General features: G+C 47.3%; 1 protein-coding gene across 1 annotated transcript; it reads right to left on the reverse strand.

Moving 5' to 3' along the window:
• Window positions 1-209: 209 nt before the first annotated feature.
• On the reverse strand, window positions 210-21318 carry abhd17c (abhydrolase domain containing 17C, depalmitoylase). Its single transcript, XM_083691091.1, has 3 exons — window positions 20463-21318; window positions 8851-9030; window positions 210-2879 (listed from the first exon to the last, which is right to left on the reverse strand). The coding sequence occupies exons 1-3, from the start codon at window positions 20945-20947 to the stop codon at window positions 2660-2662; spliced, it is 885 nt and encodes a 294-aa protein (XP_083547217.1). The 5' UTR covers window positions 20948-21318; the 3' UTR covers window positions 210-2659.
• Window positions 21319-21369: the final 51 nt, after the last annotated feature.

A 21369-nucleotide genomic window follows, 5' to 3' on the forward strand; every position in this document is an offset into this window, starting at 1 on the left:
GCTACTAGGCTTGAAAGCCTGCCCCTGCGCCCTGAGCCCTCCACCCACGCTGAGCCTTATCCTAACCAGTCGACTCAAATAGAAAGCAGCTCTTTTTCTGGTCCTTCATGGATCATCAACCACCAGCAGGAGGCCATTCAGTTCTCGGGAGGACAATCATGAGTGGAGTGTCTTTCGGACAATAATGAGACAGAAACACGTTATTCCATGCATTCCTTTATTCCTTCAAAGCATTAAAACATCCATTGTGCCGCCTCAAAGCAACAAAGCCAACACAAATGAACATTAATCTGTTTTACGGCACATTTAAGGCTTTTTTCTTTCAGTTTGTTTTACACTATAACCAACATCGGTACCAACTAGCTTTTTTCTGCATTCGATTTGCATACTGTGATTCCAGTGTCAAAATCAAGTAGGCTGGAATACCACTTAATCACGTTTTTTTTTTTTTAAGTTTTTTTTTTTAATATGGTTTAGAGGAGATATAGATGTGTTACATGTACAGTATGATTATCTTACAAACCAGCATTAGAGACAGTGTAAATCTATCAACGCTTACTGGAAAACCTTGTAAAAATGTCAGTATCAAAACAATAACAGGACTAAAGCATTTTTTTTCTTCGTATTCTTTAAAAAGAGGAGCTTGAGCAGAAACACTAGAGATGGTTAAAGGCTCGCCTTTCCAAAACACTGGCCCATAATAAGCTACGAGGGGAACTTCTAGATTCTTCCATTCATCACACGAAACCCAACCACAACCTCAAAAACAGGCATCACTTCACAGCAACACACTGATCGGTCAAACGATTATCACAAGTTGCTATGTTGCAAATATCCTTCAAATACAATTCCTTCATTGAAAACGAGGCTCTAGGTGAGCAGTAGTGTATTTTGTTGTCTTTTTTTTCCTTTTTTCTTTTTTTTCCTTTCTTTCTAACAGCCAAGAGCAATTGCAGAGGATTTTTTATTTTTTTATTTTTTAATCCAGTCATGAACTGGCTTCTCTTCTCTTCTACACTCAAAATGTTCAGCATAATGATAAAGTCCTTCGCATGCGCGCTGTTTCTTCCAGAACATGATCTTCTGACTAGTGACTAGTGTTCTTTGGAGTGAACTGAGATGGGAAGTTAAAGTCACTAAAAGAGTCAAGGGAGCAGCGGTGTTAGAAAAGGACTGGTCTCGCCGCGGGAGAGTCCGATCGCAGGCATCCCCACAAAAAAGGGGAAACAGCCAGAAACTGTGGGGTGAGAAATGGTTCCAAAAAGACCTTGTCTAGTTGTAGTGAGACAGCATTTGTACCTTTCTGTTGGAAGTATTACCAAAAAAAAGTCCAGTTTTCACAGTGATTGATTCCCCTGTCCGTTAGCAGCAGTAAGCGTTGCCCCTGTAGACCATGACGACAGGGAATGTTTGGGTGAAATGTCCACTGACATAAGGCTTTTATTTGTAGTGTGAAATCAATGAACAGATACATAACCCAAACCACAAAGCATTTACGCTACACAAACAATCTTCATTTTGAACAGACTTCACAGATCACTCTGAGGACACATGCGTAAAGAGACTGCTCCTTTTACCACAGATAAACCAAGCACCAGGCTTCAGAACGTCCCCGTCTACCCCGGCCCTAGTTACAGTACATCGTAAGGTTGGTGATTAGTTGATACAGTCATTGCCACAGGATCTCCAGTTAACAAGAGCGTTGCTACAGAGGAGATGCTGACAGGTGCACTCTGAGTTTTTTAACCATTCATACCTCACACACACACTGGCCTTCAACAACAAAGATAGGATTTTGGTAGTTTTCCTCCGCAACAGAGAAAAATATGGAATTTAAGAATAAAAAATAACATATACGAACATAGAAAAAAATGATTACCTGAAAACATCTGCACAATAAAAGTGCATTACTTTAAATTACCCTGAATGGGAACTTAAGAAAAAAAGAAAAAGAAAGAAAGATACATAATCTTCTGAACAAAAACGAGCAAAAACATCAATCATGAATCTGAGGTGCAAAACATTAGGTTTTTCTTCATCAGGTATAAAATAATACAAAGTCAATCAGTCGTGAGCATTAAAACTCCTCTCAGATGGAGAGAGAGACAGATCAAAGGAAAAAGAACAAGAGTCAGAGAAAGAGGGAGTGTCAGAGAGAGATTGAAATTGAGAGGGATTCCACAGGGAATTCTTCATATTCCCATCTGACAGAGAGAGAGAGAGAGAGAGAGAGAGAGAGAGAGAGAGAGAGAGAGAGAGAGAGAGAAGAGAAGAGAGAGAAAGCGAATCAGATCCAGATTCAAGAGCAAGTGCAAATACTGAGCGGGCCCTGGCTCCTTGGCAAAGAGTGGACCTGTCCACATATGAGCGCCTGGGTTTGGGGCTGTGCTTCAGCCCTGCCTTGGCCTGACCTAGCCCTGGGGGGGGGATGGGGGTGGGCTTTCTTTCCTCATCTTCCCTCCTCCCATCTTCACTGATCTGAACACAAAGACAGATGCAAGTGAAAGCAGTACCCTCAATTCCAGGCCTTTTGGGGGTATTCACTTTCACCAGTCCAGCTCTCGTTCCATCAGATGAGAGGAAGGAAGGAGAGAACAAGGAGAGGAAGCCACTCTAGCCTAGCGGGACACGTCCCCCCCCCCCCCGGTTTGGGTTTCTCTCAGGAGGTGGGCAGCTCGAAGGAGATGAATTGCTTGAGTCTCTCCAGGTACTGGGCGTAGAGCTCGATGTCGTTGTGGCCCGCTCCCTCCACCCAGAGGGGTTCCACGGCGCGGGGGCAGCGCTCATACATGGCCAGGCCGTGGGAGAAGTCAATCACCTCATCCTCCGTACCATGGATCACCAGCACCGGAGACGCCACCTTGGACACCTTGTCAATGCTGGGGGAGGAGAGAGAGAAAGGAGGGAGAGGGGGAGGGGGGGGGGGGGGGGTGGGGGGTGGAAGAGAGAGAGAGGGTTAGATCTTGTCAAATCTGATGGAGGAGAAGGAGAAAGAGGGGAAGAGAGAGAGAGAGACATTATCGATGTTGATGACAGAAAAAGTGGAGGTGAGAAAGGGTCAGAAAAGAGAGATGTGTGAAACAGGTGAGTGACAAAGGAACAGAGGAGAGAGAGAGAAAGGGGCTAATATTCCTATTATTCCTATTATTCCTAATATTCCTATTATTCCTCTGTAAAGCAGCCGTTAGAATCTGTCTTTGTGGGCTGGCCTGAGCTGGCCCCTAGACTTAGAATCAATAGAATAGACGTCCCTTTACAAAGGGAATGTTGAATGAATTGGTGTTCATCACACTCTCTCTCTCTCTGACAAATTGGTGGATTTCTTAAGTGTTTTACACACGGCAACAATGGCATTATCATTCTGAAGGAGGGGAAAGCAAAGAAAGGCGGGACCCAGGGAAGACAGGGTGGACAGAAGCAATTTTTACATAGTCCCTACTGGAGAGAAAATTACATTGTTATTCCACAAATGTGTTTAGTTCTTTTATGAAGACAAATAAGTCTTGTGTCTTCCCTTAGGGAGAGTAGTCATCTGTCTATCTATCTGTCTTACAGCAGCATCACAGCAGGGAGGTGGAGAGATCGGCTCCTTCACACAGCACGCTAGAAAATCATTACGCTGAAAACCCGCACATCAGAGCCTCATCGAGCTGTGTGTGTGTGTGTGTGTGTGTGTATGTAGTATTCCATACCGTACATGTGGGGTATACATGCTGTGATTGGGCTTCATGATGGGACCCCCTGGGCCAGGCTTCACCACAGAGAGCCACACACTCCAAGTGTTGTAACTCTGTCTCTGTATTAATCCATATCTCTCTGCCCCAGACTACAACTAACAGCAACAGCGGCCCTCTGCCTCTGTGCTGCTTGCCTCTCAGACAGGGGTTAGCTGGAAGACCAACACATGGAAAAGCATGATAGAGTAATTACATCCCAGCCGGAATAGGATTATTTAGCTCATAAGCTTCATAGACACTAAGCGCACTGGCAGACAGCAATGCTTGTGCACGCGTGCGCACACACACACACACACACACACACACACACGCGCGCGCGCACGCACCGTGGCCAGAGCATTCTGCATCCTGAACAGATGTGTTGTCAACTTGAACTGATTATTTGACCCCCTTACACACACGCACCTGGAGCAGGTGTAGCCAAATTCACTTTAGTGTAGGTCTGTGACTGAAGAATTCCTGAGTCATCGCTGTGACACGGTCCAAGTCATACCTGGACGACCATCGCCCCCAAAACCTCCAAATCACCTTGTGGTCACGTCTCCTCTGGAGGTCAGGGGAAACCGGTTAAGAGCCAACTCACTTTTGAATGGAGTGCAGCCTGCGAGTCTCAGACTTGAGCAGAAGTGATGTTTGAACAACCCCATCCCCTTTTTCATTCCTCTCAAAAAGAGTCAATTGGTCAGTGTTAGCCAATCAACGTTTCGAGCAAACTATATTTCTGAAGTGGACCACTTTGACCACTGAAATGTACGAGCTAATTGAAACACGCAATAGATTTCTGTAGTGGTCTTTACAGTGTCAAATATCACAGATCTGCAGTGTCACTGGGCACCATGTAAATATTTGATGTTATCAAAATATCCTCTGTCCTTATCTATTCCCCAATCCCACATCTCTCTCTCTCTCTCTCCCTCCGGAGTGTGAGCTGAGGTATGTTGTCTGGAGCGTGGAGCGCATTTTTGAAAAAGTTTGCCTTTTTTTCCTCACACTCCAATTCCACACGGGCACCGTTCGCCTCACGAGCTCAGGGCAACGGTTTCAAAGCAAACACGCTCTGTTTTCTCCCTCCTCCACTCGTTAAATATGACAGGTACACCACAGAGGGCCACCAGAGATGGTGGCTCTCATTAAAAAGTTAAAATGGCGTCGTAAAACGTCGAGTGGGATAACAGTGAGTCTTGAGCGGCACCGCTGTGTTCCCTGTGAGCGCGAGGAAGCGGATCGGGGAAGTGGACGCAGAGTGGGAAAGCGGAGCGCAGACAAATCCTCGCGAGCGGGGAGCGGTTTCTTCCGACCGCTCGAGCGTTTTGCTCCTCATCCCCCTTGTTCACTCACACTGAAAGGAACGCCACTCCAACACCTCCACCTGTGTCAGGGCTGGGACGAGGAGATAGAACAATACATCTGACTGACACGCACGCACACACACACACGGCTGAGACAGGAGATATAACACAGATTACATCCCCCTGAGGAGAGACTTCAAATAGGGGAGGAAGTTGGAAACTAATGCTCTAGGGATTGGGTTCATAAGATATGAATCTACAACAGAAATAAATACATACACGATGCTCCTCTCCCTCCGACACACACACACACACACACACACACTGGTCTACACACACACACACACACACACACACACACACACAGGTCTACACACACACACACACAGGTCTACACACACACACACACAGGTCTACACACACACACACACACAAGCCACACAGTCACAGATCTACACACACAAGCCACACACACACACAAACAGGTCTACACACACAAGCCCCTCACACACACACACATTGACACTGTGGCTGATGCACTTAATATTCCTAGCCACGCTACACTGCAGCCTGCAAATCTATGGAGACAGCCCAACTCATTAAACTTTCATACAGTCTGACTGTTCATTCACAATTCTCACACACACACACACACACAGTGAGCTGGGTAGAACACCACTAATCTAAGGTGGTATCTTGATAACATGTATACTAGATATTCATCCCCCCCCCCCCCCCCCCAGGAATACAACCACAGTCATGCCAGAACTGAGTTTACTGTTCTTCTGATCAGAGTTTCAGACAAAAGCCAGGAATACAGAGCGTGTCATCTCTGCCTCTCCTTCTTCTCTGCCTGCCTCTCCTTCTCTACTTCTCTCTCTCTCCTTCTTCTCTGCCTGTCTCTCCTCCTTCTCTGCCTGTCTCTCCTTCTTCTCTGCCTGCCTCTCCTTCTCTCTCCTTCTTCTCCTCTGGCTCTTCATCTCTGCCTCCTTCTCTCTCTCATCTCTGCCTCTCCTTCTCTGCCTGCCTCTCCTTCTTTGCCTCTCCTCCTCTGCCGCTTCTTATCTGTCTCTTCTTCTCTGTTACATCCCATTCATCGTCCCCCGCTCTGCTCTCTCTTTCTTTTCTCATTGCGTTCTCTTTCTCTTTTCTCGTTCTATTCCCCCTGCTCTCTGTCTCTCTGATTACAGAAAACTTTCTGGAACAGATGAAGTGATACCATTCTGCCCCTCCATACACACACACACACACACAAAATGTGGCCTTGATGCCAGACTTTCTCTCTCATCACCCACCTCTGCACCTGAAGCACGTCTATTTTAGCTGCTCAGTGCAGACTAAAGGGAGGAAGCAATTAAGTGAGCTTTTGACTGAATGGTGTCTCGTCCCTGACAGACAGGTCTTTCATCCACTCAGACGCTTCAGAAGGAGAGAGTGGCAGGGAGGGGGAGGGGGGTGTCACTTAACGTAGACCTCCTCTCCAGACTTCCAGGTTCAGACTCACTCTGGCCTCTCAACACTCTCTTCCTGTGACTGGGAGCTATTCTGGGCCACGTCAGGAACCATCTGCCGTACACGGTAGGGAGCGAGGGAGGGAGGGGGGGAGCGAGGAAGGGAGGGAGCGAGGAAGGGAGGGAGCGAGGAAGGGAGGGGGGGAGGGAGCGAAGAAGGGAGGGAGCGAAGAAGGGAGGGAGCGAAATGGAAAAAAAAGAAAAAGAAGAAGAGGGACACTGAGAGGATAAAATGGACAGATGATTAAAAAAAACTGCTGGGCTGGCATTTAGCCATGATCAATACATGACAAACACATTCTATTATTATTATCATCATCATCATCATCTTGTTCTATCATTCTACATGATCGCAACGACCTCACATCCAATCGAAAAGTGGCTGCGAAGTTGGAACCGCATACAAAGACAGACAAAAAAACAACAACAACAACCGTCGCATCATTTGGCATTTCCCACTTCACCAATGCAGTGTCTGAGGTGACGTCGATAAGGAGAGATGGCCTGTGGAAGAAAGCCTGAGTGTGACCTGGCGACCGTTAATGGTGTTGGTTCTTATCTGTGGAGGACAGAGACGGGGATCTCCTGTGGAGCTGCTCCTCCTCCTCCTGTGATGTGTGGTTGGCGTTTATCCCCAAGGCCACACAGAGACGTTCAAGGGGGAGAGAGAGGAGTCGATCTCGTCTCTCTCACGCAAAGTTCAAAAGATAAACATGTTTTGTTTCTTTTTGGGAGGCGGGAGGACGTGGGGGGGTAACAAGAGAGGCTGAGGTAGAAAGATGAAGAGTGATAAAACATTTTTTTTTTTTTTTAAAAAGTGAGTGAGAATGAGAGAACAGAGAGATGGGGAGAGAGAGAGAGAGAGGGAGACAGGAGAGAAGGAAGGGACTGTGAGCAGATGTGAGGGTGATAATTGGAGCCTTCCTCCTCAAACAGGCGTGACATTCACATCTAATCCCTCTAAAGGCTGTGTACTTACTGCCATAATGCCTTACAATGGCACTACTGAGACAGACACACACACACACACACGCACAGCTCCATGAGAAGACAGAGTGTTCCATGTATGTGAGCCAACAGTAGAACCTTTGGAGGCCCTTGGCTGAGAGAGAAGGAGGTCGTGCTGTAGCTGTCAGATCGTGATAATGAAGACAGTTTCCTGCCTGCCTAACCAACACCTGTTGGGCTGGAGTGTGTGTGTGTGTGTGTGTATATGTGTGTGTAGGAAGCAGGGACTGACATATGATGAGATTGTAGTCTGGGGCTGAGCAGTAACACACTTCAAAACAGCATGGCATCATTCATTACCATTTCAGAAGAAGGTGTCCATGCATACACACACGGTGCGCACACACCCCTACACAGAAAAAGTGGATGAAGGGATTCAAATGTGAGGCGACTGTACTGTTCAACAGTGAACTAGCTCTACACAGGCAGGGCGGGGGAGTGGAGAGATGACGGATAATATGACTTTTTCTACACTAGGTCTGTATTTCACCACACCCACCCAACTCTGGCCTCTCCTCTCCTCTCCTCTCCTCTCCTCCCTGGCCCCACAGGGTGAGTTACTCTCCTCTCCTCCCCTCCCTGGCCCCACAGGGTGAGTTACTCTCCTCTCCTCCCCTCCCTGGCCCCACAGGGTGAGTTACTCTCCTCTCCAGCCTACAGGGTGAGTTACTCTCCTCTCCTCTCCAGCCTACAGGGTGAGTTACTCTCCTCTCCTCCCTGGCCCCACAGGGTGAGTTACTCTCCTCTCCTCTCCTCCCTGGCCCCACAGGGTGAGTTACTCTCCTCTCCTCTCCTCCCTGGCCCCACAGGGTGAGTTACATTCCTCTCCTCTCCTCTCCGGCCTACAGGGTGAGTTACTCACCTCTCCTCACCTCTCTGGCCCACAGGGTGAGTTACTCTCCTCTCCTCACCTCTCCGGCCTACAGGGTGAGTTACTCTCCTCTCCTCACCTCTCCTCAATGGCCCACATGGTGAGTTACTCTCCTTTCCTGCCTGGTGAGTTAGTACCACTGCACCTGAACACAACACTGCAGGAGAGAGATAACACTAGCCCCCAAAATCCAATCAGGACTGGGCCTTCTCCTGTGGCAGAGGGCTGTATTTCACTCTCTCTACCCCCCCCCCCCCCCTCGTCTCTTTAGTTTTCTTAAGACAATACAGGACAGATATCGTCATGGACCCACACCAACATGCCCCCATACCCACTCTGACATTCAGGCCATCAGAAGCTTCCACCTCCCCTCCATCATCTCCCATACACCCCCCCCAACACACACACACACACACACACAAGCCCGTACCCACCTGGGGAAGGCATCGAAGCAGTAGGTCTTGCGTGTGTCGGGGAAGGCCACGCGGAGGCCGGACATGAGGGGGGAGTGCAGGATGACTGCAGCACACTCGTACCGGGCGGCCAGGTCCACCGTGGGCACCGTGCCAATGCTCTGCCCGTACAGGATGATGTTCTCTGGTGTCACGCCGTACCTAGGTGGGGGAGAGGGGGCAGGCGGGAGAAGAAAGGAAAGGAGAGGGAGACAGAGAGGGGGGTGGGGGATAGAAAAGAGGAGGGAGGGGGAGAGAGAGAGAGAGAGAGGGGGGGGGGGGGGGCAGGTGGGAGAAATTGGAGAGAGGAGAGTGGGGTGGGGAGGGTGGGGGATAGAAAAGAGGAGAGAGAGAGAGAGAGAGAGACACAAAAACAAGAATGTTACATCACAAAGACTAACCCGTTGTCATTCTCTGTCTTCTCAGAGGAGATGTTATCTTCCTTTATGTATTGGACATGACAAGCGTAACATTGCTACATTACCTCACAGGAAAGCCTGCGCCTCAGAGGCCCATAACAACCCTCGTCTTTCCAGGGATTGTAAAGCCGTGTTTAGAAAACACAGATACACCTCATGCCGATCGAATCAGTCGGGGTACGAAACGAGACGCCTCACAGATGCAAATCTCAAATCTAAAAGCGTCAGTTTGAGTTTGCACGGTGAGAGGGGTGGGGGGTGAGTGTTATTTGGTTGTGGCGCGATGCGCCTGAAGAGAGACAGGGAGGTGGGGGGGTGGTCAGTCCGAGAGCTGGTCATCACCATAAAAATACCTTTTTATTTGAGACTTTAGAGCAGCCTACGAGAGCACAGCCTGTGACAGCTGTCTGACTTCACACTGACACACAGACTTCACCCATCAGTTCTGCCCTATAAAACTCACTGAGAGAGAGAGAGAGAGAAGGGGGGGGGAGACATGTGGAGTGAGGGATGAGACGGATGAGTGGAGGCAGCAAAGGATGGGTGGAGAGAGGGAGGGAGGGAGGAGGACAGTGGTGAGCTGAGCAGGGCTGCAATGAACAGCAGACACTTTCGGCTCCCCTCTCCCTCCCTCCCTCCCTCCCTCCCTCCCTTCTCTCCTTCGGCAGGCGTTCCCAGTGCAGACAGGCCCGTGGGGGGGAACCTGATCCTCTGGGCACATTGTCTCAGGTATGCACTGGGGTCGCAGTACAAAATGGAAACACATTTGATATGGGAGCTGGGTCGTGGTGAAGCGTTCACAGAGGACTGGGCTAATCCCTACAAGGTGACAGGATCTTCACTGAGACAACACAGACACAGAGCCTCTGGAGGGAGGAGGAGGGGAGGTGGAGAGGAGTACAACGTGTTCTGGGCAGGGCTCACGTTCTACGGGGGGAGGCCTTTTTACGCTCGCCGTCCTGTGTGAACTCTAGGAACTCTCCTAAGAGACCTGGAAATGCGGGGGGGGGGGGGGGGGGGATTATCAGACTCTTTTTCGGAATTCCACGGAAAGATCTGAGACAGAACTGTTAGGAGTGACTACGGAGGTGGAGGAGGTTAAGGCCTGTGTGGAGTGGTACCGACTCTGTGTGTGTGTGTGTGTGACCCATGGAGTGATGTCACACCATCAGCTCGTGTGATAACAAAGCGTGACTAATCCGCTGGTCAAACCCCAGCACTGCCTGTGATAAGAGTCAGTGGGGCACTTGACACTGCAGATAACGTCCCAGAGAATATGACGACTGGGTGGAATGTCAACGGGCTGCCTCACCAACCAACAGGCCTAGATACACCACTGTACGACAGCACAGCAGTGTTGTTTGAGAGTATTATCAGTGTTGTGGATACTGTTCACTCTTTCATACAAGTTTATTAATGTATTTACTTTAATACCGTTCACTGGCAAGCACCTGAACCAATGTGGTATGGGTAGCCCAGCCTATAGCATGTTATTCACTGACCTTTCACAAAATATAGGCTAATTTACACCCATGTGACCTGACCTTGACCAACAAAAAAACTATCATAAGCCAGTGTAAATAGAAGGCTCTCTGGCTACAGTTTATTGTGAACAGGAGGGAATCTAATCAACAGAATCAGGCCAAGCATAGCAACAGTCATCACATAATAATCTTCCCTTTATGAAAACATACTTACAGATGACAGAACACAATATCAAAGCTCAAGGTCATTTCACTCAGGGCAATTACAGTAATGATCCACCTGCTTTATGGCTTACTGAGAGCACCCCATAGGCAAGCGGCTCGGTCAGATGTGACTGCTGCCTAATGCTGATTTGTAAGGATCTGGTGAATCGAGTGGGGTATACATACGCGTGCAGAGAGAGAGCGAGAGAGAGACGGAAGAGAGGGAGGGAGAGAGAGCAAGGAGGGGAAAAGGGGCAAAGGGAGAGAGAGAGAGAGAAAGAGAAAATAGAAAGCAGAGCATGCAAAAAAAGGAAAAACAGGGAGCGAGCGAGAGAGAGAGAGAGAGAGAGAGAGATGGAGTTCTTTCCTAACCACAGAAACAGCAGAGACGCAAGAGTCGTCCTCTCTTTTCCATCGGCCACGAGCCACATGCGCTTTAATAACATGATCCTGAGCCAAATCTAACTTTTCCGACCGAGGGGAAATCAGATGGTTTGGCCTTGCTGGGAACGTTTCAGCATGGAGGTTTTAAAGGATGAGACCACGCCACTTCCTTTTTAATTTCCCCTTCTTAAGCCATAGGCTAGGCATCTTTTCTTGCAGACACGGCTGTTATTTCATCATAGAGCCCGGGGCGGTCGGCTACTCTTGGGTCCTGGTGGTGCAGGATTTGTTCCGATCCCATGCCGTCACACCTGGCTCACCTAATCAAGGCCTTCGCTGACTGATCAGGTGGGCTTCGACAGGTCTACAACAAACCTGCCCATCCTGTGGGTCTCCAGGACCATGATTGAAACAGAGAGAGAGAAAACAAGTTACATAACAGAGGTTGTGAGTTCAGATGTAAAAGTTTAAAAGAGAGAAATCCACTGCCAAACTTTAGGGGGGGAAAGATTTACGTGAAATGTTTGAGTGTGAAAAATTGCAGAGACATAAAATTGCCTTTGAAGTCCTCAAAACAGGTCCATTTTCTCATTCCTGGCTAATCAGGGGACTGATGGTAAACTCATTTTTGGAGGAGTGACATTATTCTGAGTGAGCCGGGGGAAAGAGGAATACAGTGTTTAGTGAAAACACTTGTCCAAACACTCAAGACTGAATGGAAAGCTACTGAGAGAGAGAGAGAGAGAGAGAGGAGAGACCTGGTGCGGATGCCATGTTTCCATATGCAAACTCAGGGCATTGAGAAACAGTCTGTACAAACATCCGCCTACTGGTAAGCTTCCATGGAAACAACTGGAGCTAGCACGACATGGCAACCTTGAAGCCAACGCCAGAACTGAATCAACCTCAACAGCTTCCACTAGAAAACTAACCACCAAGCCAGCCCTTTACATGCTAGGCTAATTCCCTTTGTGATAAGGCAATACACCAAAAGTGAATAAGTGAGTTAAGAAGCAGTCGCAAGGAGAGTGAAAGCAGTAAGTACTATTGACAGAAACTAAAAGATTTTTGTGATTTGAGAGAAGCGTGTTAAAAGGCCATAGACAGTAGTCTCAGTTCTGTGAAACAGTCTCTGGTGCCAAAACAAACATTGGCAGATGTTTTCAGGCAGAAACTTCCCTCCGGCTACCAGCCTTTGCAGTTTGCCCTGAAAATAACTTCCCCCTTCCAGCAGAATTCAACCCTCAGACTCAGGAAAAACTCCAATCTGGCTGTAGAAATATGACAACAATATATCAGCTGAAGTCTTGTTGGCATTTGTTGGGTTTTCCCCTTTTACAGTGAAGGCCTAATTGAAAACCTCTATGTTTGTTTCAGCAGAATTCTGGATGGATTGTTATGGTCATAAATCCTGAAGAGAGGCTTATCCACAACATCCATCCTCTCCAAGATTCCTAGAAAACCAGACTTCTCCCCCTCTCCTTTCAAACATGCGCACTGGTGTGAAAGACCGTGACAGATCCTTATAGGCATGACGACCCACCATGTTACTGTCACCTTTAGGCCCCATCATCCAGATCGACAAGGGGTGAAGGAGAGGAGCCAAGGAAGCCAATTACTGGTATGTTGGATTATTGGTATGCAGCCTGTGTTCAAAGACACGTTTCAGACGGGATGTTCAGGGGACTAAGGGGTAGGGACAGGACCCTCTGATATTCAACAAGACATCTCTGCGCAGACAATTACAATTGAACTTCTCATGACATTTAGCAAGACCAAGCCATGGCATTCTAGTAGCCTAGTCTACCATCTCAAGGAATCAATTATGAATAGGAGAAATTTGCTATGCTTCATGCTGGAGGCTTCAACTTAACAAGCGTAACACTTTTTTTCTTTTCTTTTTTTTACGTCACCTCAGGTCAAAGAGATACGAGGTAACTCCCTCAACAACGTTCACTGTAAAATAATATTCCTCTAAGTGGAGATGCCAGAGTTCATGTTGTTTCCTTGCCTGAGGCATTGAGCTGGAGAGCCTGGGGAGAGGGGAGAGGGGTGAGAGGTAAGGTGAGAGGGGTGAGGGGAGAGGGGAGAGGGGTGAGGGGTGAGGGGAGAGGGGAGAGAGAGCTGTGATGATAGGATAGAGTGAGTGAGAGTGTGGCAGGGTAAAGGTGGTAAGAGAGGGGCTCTTAAGGCTTTTAGGTCCACTCCTGTTAGGATTCAAAGACAGACTGTCAGATGGGTCATTCCATGGCAAATCAACAGACAAAAGAGGATTGACACCCACCATCTCAGATTGTTCTGAAACATTTTCTGTTGTTAGAAACAGATACGACAAGTATTCCTGCAACATTATTTTGTCGAAATATAGTTTCATCTGAGAAATAAGCTTAATTGATTGTACCAAAATTGGCGCAAAGGTCACCCATGAACCCTCCAAATCCCTCCATTTTAATAATTTATCAGCCGGTATGCAGTCTCAGTTTTCTGTCTCAAAAGTAGTTTTTTGTTTTTGAGAGTTTTGTTTTTTCATACCATGTTATGTATTTCTGGTGACTAGATTGTTGCCCTGTAGCCATCTGGTTCACTGCCTCCAATGTCAAGGACAAAGGCAGACTGCAGCAGACCATTCGGTCAGCCGAGAAGGTCATCGGCTGCAACCTGCCACCTCTCCTGGACCTGTTCCACTCCAGGACCAGTAAGAGAGCAGGAAAGATCATAGCTGATCCTTCCCATCCTCATCACCACCTCTTCCATAGACTTTCATCTGGCAAAAGGTTCAGATCAATGAAGACCAAAACCTTGCGCCACCTGAACAGTTTCTTCCCCATAGCAGTGGGACTCACAAACAAGCTCCCTGCCTCTCACTGACTCTGGGACCCCCCCCCCCCCATGTTTTTTATGTCCCACGCACCAACCTCACCAAGTCAATTTCCTGTATGTGCAAATATACTTGGCCAAATAAAAGAATTCTGATTCTGATTCTGATTAAGTCTAATGATATTGGTCATTGAGTTGCTTTAGGTGAATAAAGTGTGAACATGTTTGTGTTGTTCTCAGTGTTCGCACATGTGCAGTGAAGAGTTAAAAGTTAGAGCAGTTTATTTGTGGCTTGTTGTTATTTGACATGGAATGACCCAGACACCGCACAGCTCTGAGAGACAGGATATGGGGGTACCACAGGGACAAAGAGCATCCCCAGTTCAAGCCAATACACAAAGTAAGCCACTGTTGGTCAAAAACATTGCAACATCAAGATGTTGGACCATGTACCTTGCCAGTGTGCACATACTCAGACTCTTTATACAGTCTACCCTGCACCTGTAAAGTCTGGATGTGCATACACTACCAGCTACTGTTAATAAGACTGTTTTCCTTGGCATGCCCTGTACTGTCCATTAGTATCCACTACTCCAGCCATAGTGGAGTGGGCTCCACGCTTCTCGGGCTAGCTAGACCATAATAGGAAGGGAAGACAGACATGACAGAACAGGAGGTGTGGGGTCAGGGGGTCAGTGTTTATAGACTCTGGTGCACTTGACCGACATTGCAAACGTATGGCCCGCTGACCCCGTTTTCCCACCGTGGGTGTCAACACAAGAGGGGGGACAGCTGTTAAAAGCCTGAAAGAACCATTAAGGAACTGTCCTTCTCTGAAGAAGACGACGCTTGAGCCAATGGGGTCCACACAGCACAGAGGGACAATAAAACGCCAGGGCTTCTCCGGGTTTCCGAGAAGCCTCCAGGAACATGGGGAGTGAGTCGATGATTGATCCAATTCCCTGTCCCAAATCCCCTTTAACAGGAATCAACAGCTGGGAAGGATTAGATCCGGCCGGAACGCACACAGGCATTCCACAGGCCCTTTAATTCAGTCAATCATTTTTTAATAATGACGGAATCCCTGGTGGATATGGTTCAATGTTCACGCCTCCCTATGGGTGGGGAGGAGGGTCAAATTAATTGACTATGATTGATAAAGCTAAGCCTCCCTCCAAGGAATAATTGACTGTAATTTTATTAGCTGCACGTACACAGGAAAGCAGCAGGGGCCTAAGCCTAAACGATGATGCTGCCATGTGCACATTAATGAACAGCATTAGCATAAACGCTAGTCCCTGTTTGTGGATGTGCACTCTGGACGTTTAGAGGGGAGGTGGGTACCTAACTACCACAACACACTAACTAACAACGTGACTTGGGTGCAGTTGCGGGTAGCACCAAGTCTGCTTATAAACTGTTATAAACTGCTTACTAACATTTACTAACGCTTACCGATAAGAAAATAAGCAGATCTTTGAATCAGACTAAGTGTTACCAAGGTGGATAAGGGGCGGTCTGTCTGGTCATCTTAGGAACCCACAGTGATCAGTACCCAGTAACAGTCATTACAAGGTTGCCTACCCATGACAAACACGGTAACTCTGGCCCGCTAATCCACTGGAACCAAGGGCTGGACCCCCCCTGAGGATTCCGTGAAGTGGAGGTCCTGATCTACTGCCTCCGTCACTAGGCCCAGGGTAGTGTTTCAACAAGCACCATCAGTGGGTTATCAGGTTCCTCTGATGAACACCCAAACAAAATTCTTTATTGCAGACTTCTCTTCATGCACAAAGACTAACAGGAAGGCTTCCACGACCCTGTAGGCTAGGCTGGTCAAGGACATGGCAGGACCCAGTCTCAGGGCTGACAGTGAGGTGAGCCATCGTGTGGAGATAAGACCCAGCCGGGGCAGATTTACCGCCCAGAGTCAGAGTCATTCACTACAGGGCCATAAAACACCAGGCAGACACAGTCGTAAAAACCAACTCGTCTGAGGTCTCCCAGCCTGATGACCTGACGGGGTCAGAAACACCACAACAACACGACTACCTGTTAGTGGCTAGACCACATCAAATGTATATTCCCCAAAAAATTAAATGTTGATTTAAATTCATGGCGCAATACACTATTTCCAGCCACACAGCCATGCAGTACCCCAGAGGCCAACACTGAGGGGCGAATGAAGTGAGTTCAAACGTAAAATGTAAACCCTCTGAGGGTGAAGTGAAACATGCTGAGCAAACAGGCTCATCAATTATGATAAGCATTAGGCCTAGTCCGCGAGAACTTCAAATAGATTAAGAAACGCATCAACAACCCAAACATTTCGAAAAATCTTTCAACAAACATAATCGTTCACGACAGCCATGAATAAAGACCCCCCACAACAAAACAGAAACCTTGTGGGGTCGCTGGGCTGAGAAGGAGGACAGTCAGTCAGGGCTTGTGTTTTAGTCCAACTATATGTCCCCTCTGACCTTGTGCAATCTCCTTCACAGATCTGGGATGACTTGAGTACTGTACTAGCTCAACCTAACTTGCATTCTCCATATAGCTGTCACCTCTCCAGTCCAGCTAGATCAGTAAAAGGGGAGTGATTGAGGGCAGAATGGAGTGAGAATACTATTTGGATTGAGAAGTGCGTCACCTGTTACTAGGCAGGGTAAGGTAGATCCAGGCACTATCATAATGTACTGTACTGTACAGTGGATAGCTTAAGGGAGGATTAGGCAACCTTTTTCACAAAGCAGCTCCTGTCGCCCCTGTAGTAATCTCTTCACTCAGCGGCCATATCAACAGCTTATCAAACACATCAATCCATCACTGAAATGAAAAAGAAAAATCACAGAGAAAACATTCAGGCAATCCTGTGGACTCCTGGTTCACTAGGCCCCGGGGCCTGTCGGAATTCAGAGACACAGTTTTCATTACCCATTGTCTGCATATTCAATCAATCAATGAAACGGAAGCCAGGTCTACACGTTGAATAGCAGGCATGGTGTTTTTATTAGAATGGATTCAAATGGGTATTTTTCCCATTTCAAATCCTTTCTGGAGGCCAGAGGATTCCATATCAGGCCCTAGTGATCACTCCATCTACTCTACTCAAAACAGGGCTGTTATCATGTCTCAGGGCATTTGGGAGTCACACTTCATCAATGCAGGGGCACACTTCTCCTACCAAGAGCCAACACATGACTAGCAGAGAGAGAGAGAGAGAGATTCGGGTTGAAGCCCAGATGAAATAAAGCAACCGAGATTTTTTTAAATAAAAAAGCAACTTCTCACTTCCTATAAAATGGAAGGGCTACGCCAGCCTAAGCTGTGTTTAAAAATAACCACAAATCATGAATATGTCGAGGTCTGCACACCTCTGCTCAAAGAAACTCACATTAATATGATTGTAGCTTAGGGAACAATCCTAAGCAGAGCTATGTCAGCAGGACCAGCAGCACCACTGCTTGTCTCATTACTGTAGGATTTCCTGGAGAATCTCCCCCCCTCTCTCCTTATGTCCCATGTCTACATATGGCTCTCATATTACACCCTGTACACACAGAGAGTCTATTTAATAATTCAACTTGGTTTTAGAGTGAATTACAGTGAAGGAAAGGCACAATGGTTTGTCCAATTCAACAGAGCACCCTGAAGTTATACACTGCAAGAAAATCTAATTATGTGTGTGTTTTTTGTACTCTTAATCTCAATGATTTCTCACGAAATGTAATTAAAAAGATATTGAATAAACATAAATCTTCTCCGCAGGTACTTAGCCCCCTGAAGAGCGCAGAATGATTAACAGTGTTTTCATGCATGAGCAGTCAGGCTCTCTAAAGGGTCAGGTTATAATGAAATGTTTAATGTTAAGCCTAATGCAGAGTGGGAAGAGATGGTAAGGCTCTCCCTTCAATGGCAATCAAACAATATGTCGAACAAAAGATTAATCTGAATAATGTTTGGAATGGGAGATCTGAAATGGCACTGGAACCTTTCAACTCTGAAACAATGCATGTTAGTTTAATCTTCGAGCCCTTGATGCCATAAGAACCACTGTTAAATTAAATGAATAAGTCAGTCAGTGAGAGAGAGAGATACACAGACGTATACACAACACGGTAAATGTTTCACCAGGCTATTGTGACTGAAATCGCCTTCTCCCTGGGCACTCAAAGTGTCACCTTCAACTGAAGCACATCTGAGGGCAGTCCACTTCATAGAGCCATTCATCAGCCCACTCGTTCACATCTGACATCACATCTGACAAGCAATTGTGTTAAGCCCCAGGGAAAGTTTGTTCTGGAAGAATGTCCTGTGTGAAAACTACCTACGTAAAAATAGCTTAATAAAAAAAAAAAGTGGTTGCCGAGACATGGATAAGAACAAGTAAGCTATTCCTTTGTTAAACGCCTTGATACTGTCCCACTTGCCAAAGCCCACTGAGAGCTTCAAAGAGATTGATTGTGGCTGTTGTACGCTTAGAAACCTGCTACGGCAGAGGCACTTGTTGATGTTCGCAAACTGCCTTCTACAGATTGCGGTATGTCTTGACTATGTTATTTGCAATGTGCTTGAATAACAATGATTGAATTAATTCAAATGAGCCTTTCAAAGGGAGTTTGTCGTTTCTGTAGGCAATAACAATCTCCATTTGATTATTTCTTCTTCTCTTTACCCTTTGAATGAATAAAAGCAAACCTGCTTGACGACGAACCTGCTTGAACAGGAAATTGCTCTTCAAATATAATACGCAAAGCAGCCACAGTCACTTCTATTATTTGACTATGTATGGTTCTGAAATAAACACCCAAGCACTGAGGGTTTGGCACTTGTGGTAGAATGACACTGACATAACTAAATTACAGAACACTCTTGGGAAAGACCCAACGACTGCATCCATTCTGTCCATTTCCTGCTGAACACATGCATCATCTTCACCCCTTGACTCCCTTTTGAGTGCCCAGGGAGAAGGCGATTTCAGTCACAATAGCCTGGTGAAACATTTACCGTGTTCTCTCTCTCTCACTCACTCACTCTCACTCTCTCTCGACTGCCCTGTGCCTCATTCCTTTAAGGGATCCCAGCTGAAGTAGGCCTCGGTAAAGAGATAGGCGAGCCACACCTAGTTTCCAACCCTAAACAAACAGTCTACACGTGCCATGAGGCGTTTGAGAGGTGAAAATAAGGGCAGAGTTAAACACTGATCATTGATGGGTTCAGATAGCCACAGGAACAGGTTCCCTCCCCTAATATTCACTGTGTCCCTCCTGGTCGACAATCATGAAACAACATAGTCAGGGAGCCTGGAGCTTTTGCCAACTCCTCTGTTGGTGACTTGCCTGGCCACAATGCAGCGTTGATGAGGTGAAGGCTTTAGTATAGTATAGCAGAGGTCACCTTCTTCACCTACTCTAGACTACTCCTTCCACAGATAATTTAGGAATCATGCCATGGGTGGAGATTAATAAAAATACTTTTTCTGGTACAGTATTGCATGCAGGAAGTCCAAGGCTCCCAGAGGAAAAGATAACAACTTCAGATGCAGACTGAAAGGGAGTTGGAACCTCGCCACCCTCTCTCTCTGGGTTAAGGAGATGAATCAGCACGCCTTCAAGCAGGCCTTGCTTGAAGCCTAACCTCATCTGACCATAAGTGCTGCACTGGCCAGGGGTTAGTTCTTACCATCTGCTATAGCTAGCTAGAGGCCTGGCATGAGTGCTTTGCGGTGCGCATTACGTATGCTTTGGAATTATCAAAATGTTAGTATGAGCTGAGGTATCCCTAGCCAAGTGACTAAGAATAATATGCCCTCTTCTTAGTCACTTGGCTATCCTCTGGTATGTTGTAGTTGGCCTAGGCCACAGGCCTTACGAATGTGCAAAACTGTCAATGCAGCGCAAAAACCACCCGATGGAACCTGCGAATAGATTTGAGCCCGAGCATGATAAAGGAACGAAATGATGTGTGGCGTCGGAAGGACTATGGGCCTAATAATGCGTTGTCCTCTCGGATCAAAGAAACGAACGTGTCAGCTGTCCAGGTATGTTAGCTACACGGTTGCCATGGTAACAGGCCACGGGCCCGGGAGCGGGGGAGGGGAACCAAAGGGGAGGGGATCGGGTGGTGCTAGCCAAAGACTATAGCTAAGCTTGCACGGAGTGAAATGTCAAAACCTATATGCTCAAGTCAACAAAGAACATTGCTAGCTCAGTGACACGCTAACTAGCATTGGCTACATAATAGAAACAGCTGTCCTTCTTGGACCTGCTATCGCTGTGCAACTCACTTGTTCCTTAGCACTTGCCAGGCAGCCTCGATGTCCGCATACAAGTTCTTTTCCGACGGCTTCCCACTGCTGACGCCATAGCCCGAATAATCGTACGAGAACACATTGCAGTTGATCCTGGACCCAAGACCGATGTAGAAACTGCACATCTGTCCCAAGTCCACGGCGTTACCGTGGGAAAATAGCAATGTGTACCGACTGTTCGGGGCGCAACGTACAAACATGCAGCCGACCCTGTTCCCCCGACTGGTCCTTGTGTTGAACACCTCGACAGCATCCAGTTCACGTTGCGAGTACTGCCAGTCCGCTCGCTCGGTTAGATGCAGGCTACTGGTCCCGTTCGCATCTGTGTGCACGGAGTAGGTGGGCTCCGGGGGGAGAAAAGCCAGCTTAGCCGCGATGCGACTGGGACAGGGCGGGCAACAGAACAGCCAGCATAGTTCGCCAAGGGAAAAACCATTCATCCTGGGGCCTTGTTCGGGCATTGAGGCTCGGGGCTGCCCGATAGCTAGACGCTTTTCCTTTGTAACACAGTACCAAATGTATCCAGCTGTCTCTGTTTACTCGTTTGCAGGCAACAAAATAAGACAAACAATCGTCGGCCGGGTTAGCTAAGGAGCTAACTAGCTAGCCACTAGATGGCTAACTGGGTTGCTCCTTTGTATAGCTTGCTAGCTAGTTAGCTACAAATCCCAAACTCAGAAAGCCGATGACATGTTTAAGGAATAGTTGTGCCAACAGAAACGCTAGAACTTCAGATATCAGATATAGTAAAATTCAAAATAACGTTGATCGAAGAATGAAGCTTCTGTCAGATGTAAGCGTCGATTTAGCTAGCTAGTGCAATGTATGCGGCCATATCTCTCAGCACAAATGCCAAATATAGGATTTCCGGGAGAACCGGATA

Source organism: Argentina silus (genome assembly GCF_951799395.1).
Source record: "Argentina silus genome assembly, chromosome: 19".
Classification (NCBI taxonomy): domain Eukaryota; kingdom Metazoa; phylum Chordata; class Actinopteri; order Argentiniformes; family Argentinidae; genus Argentina; species Argentina silus.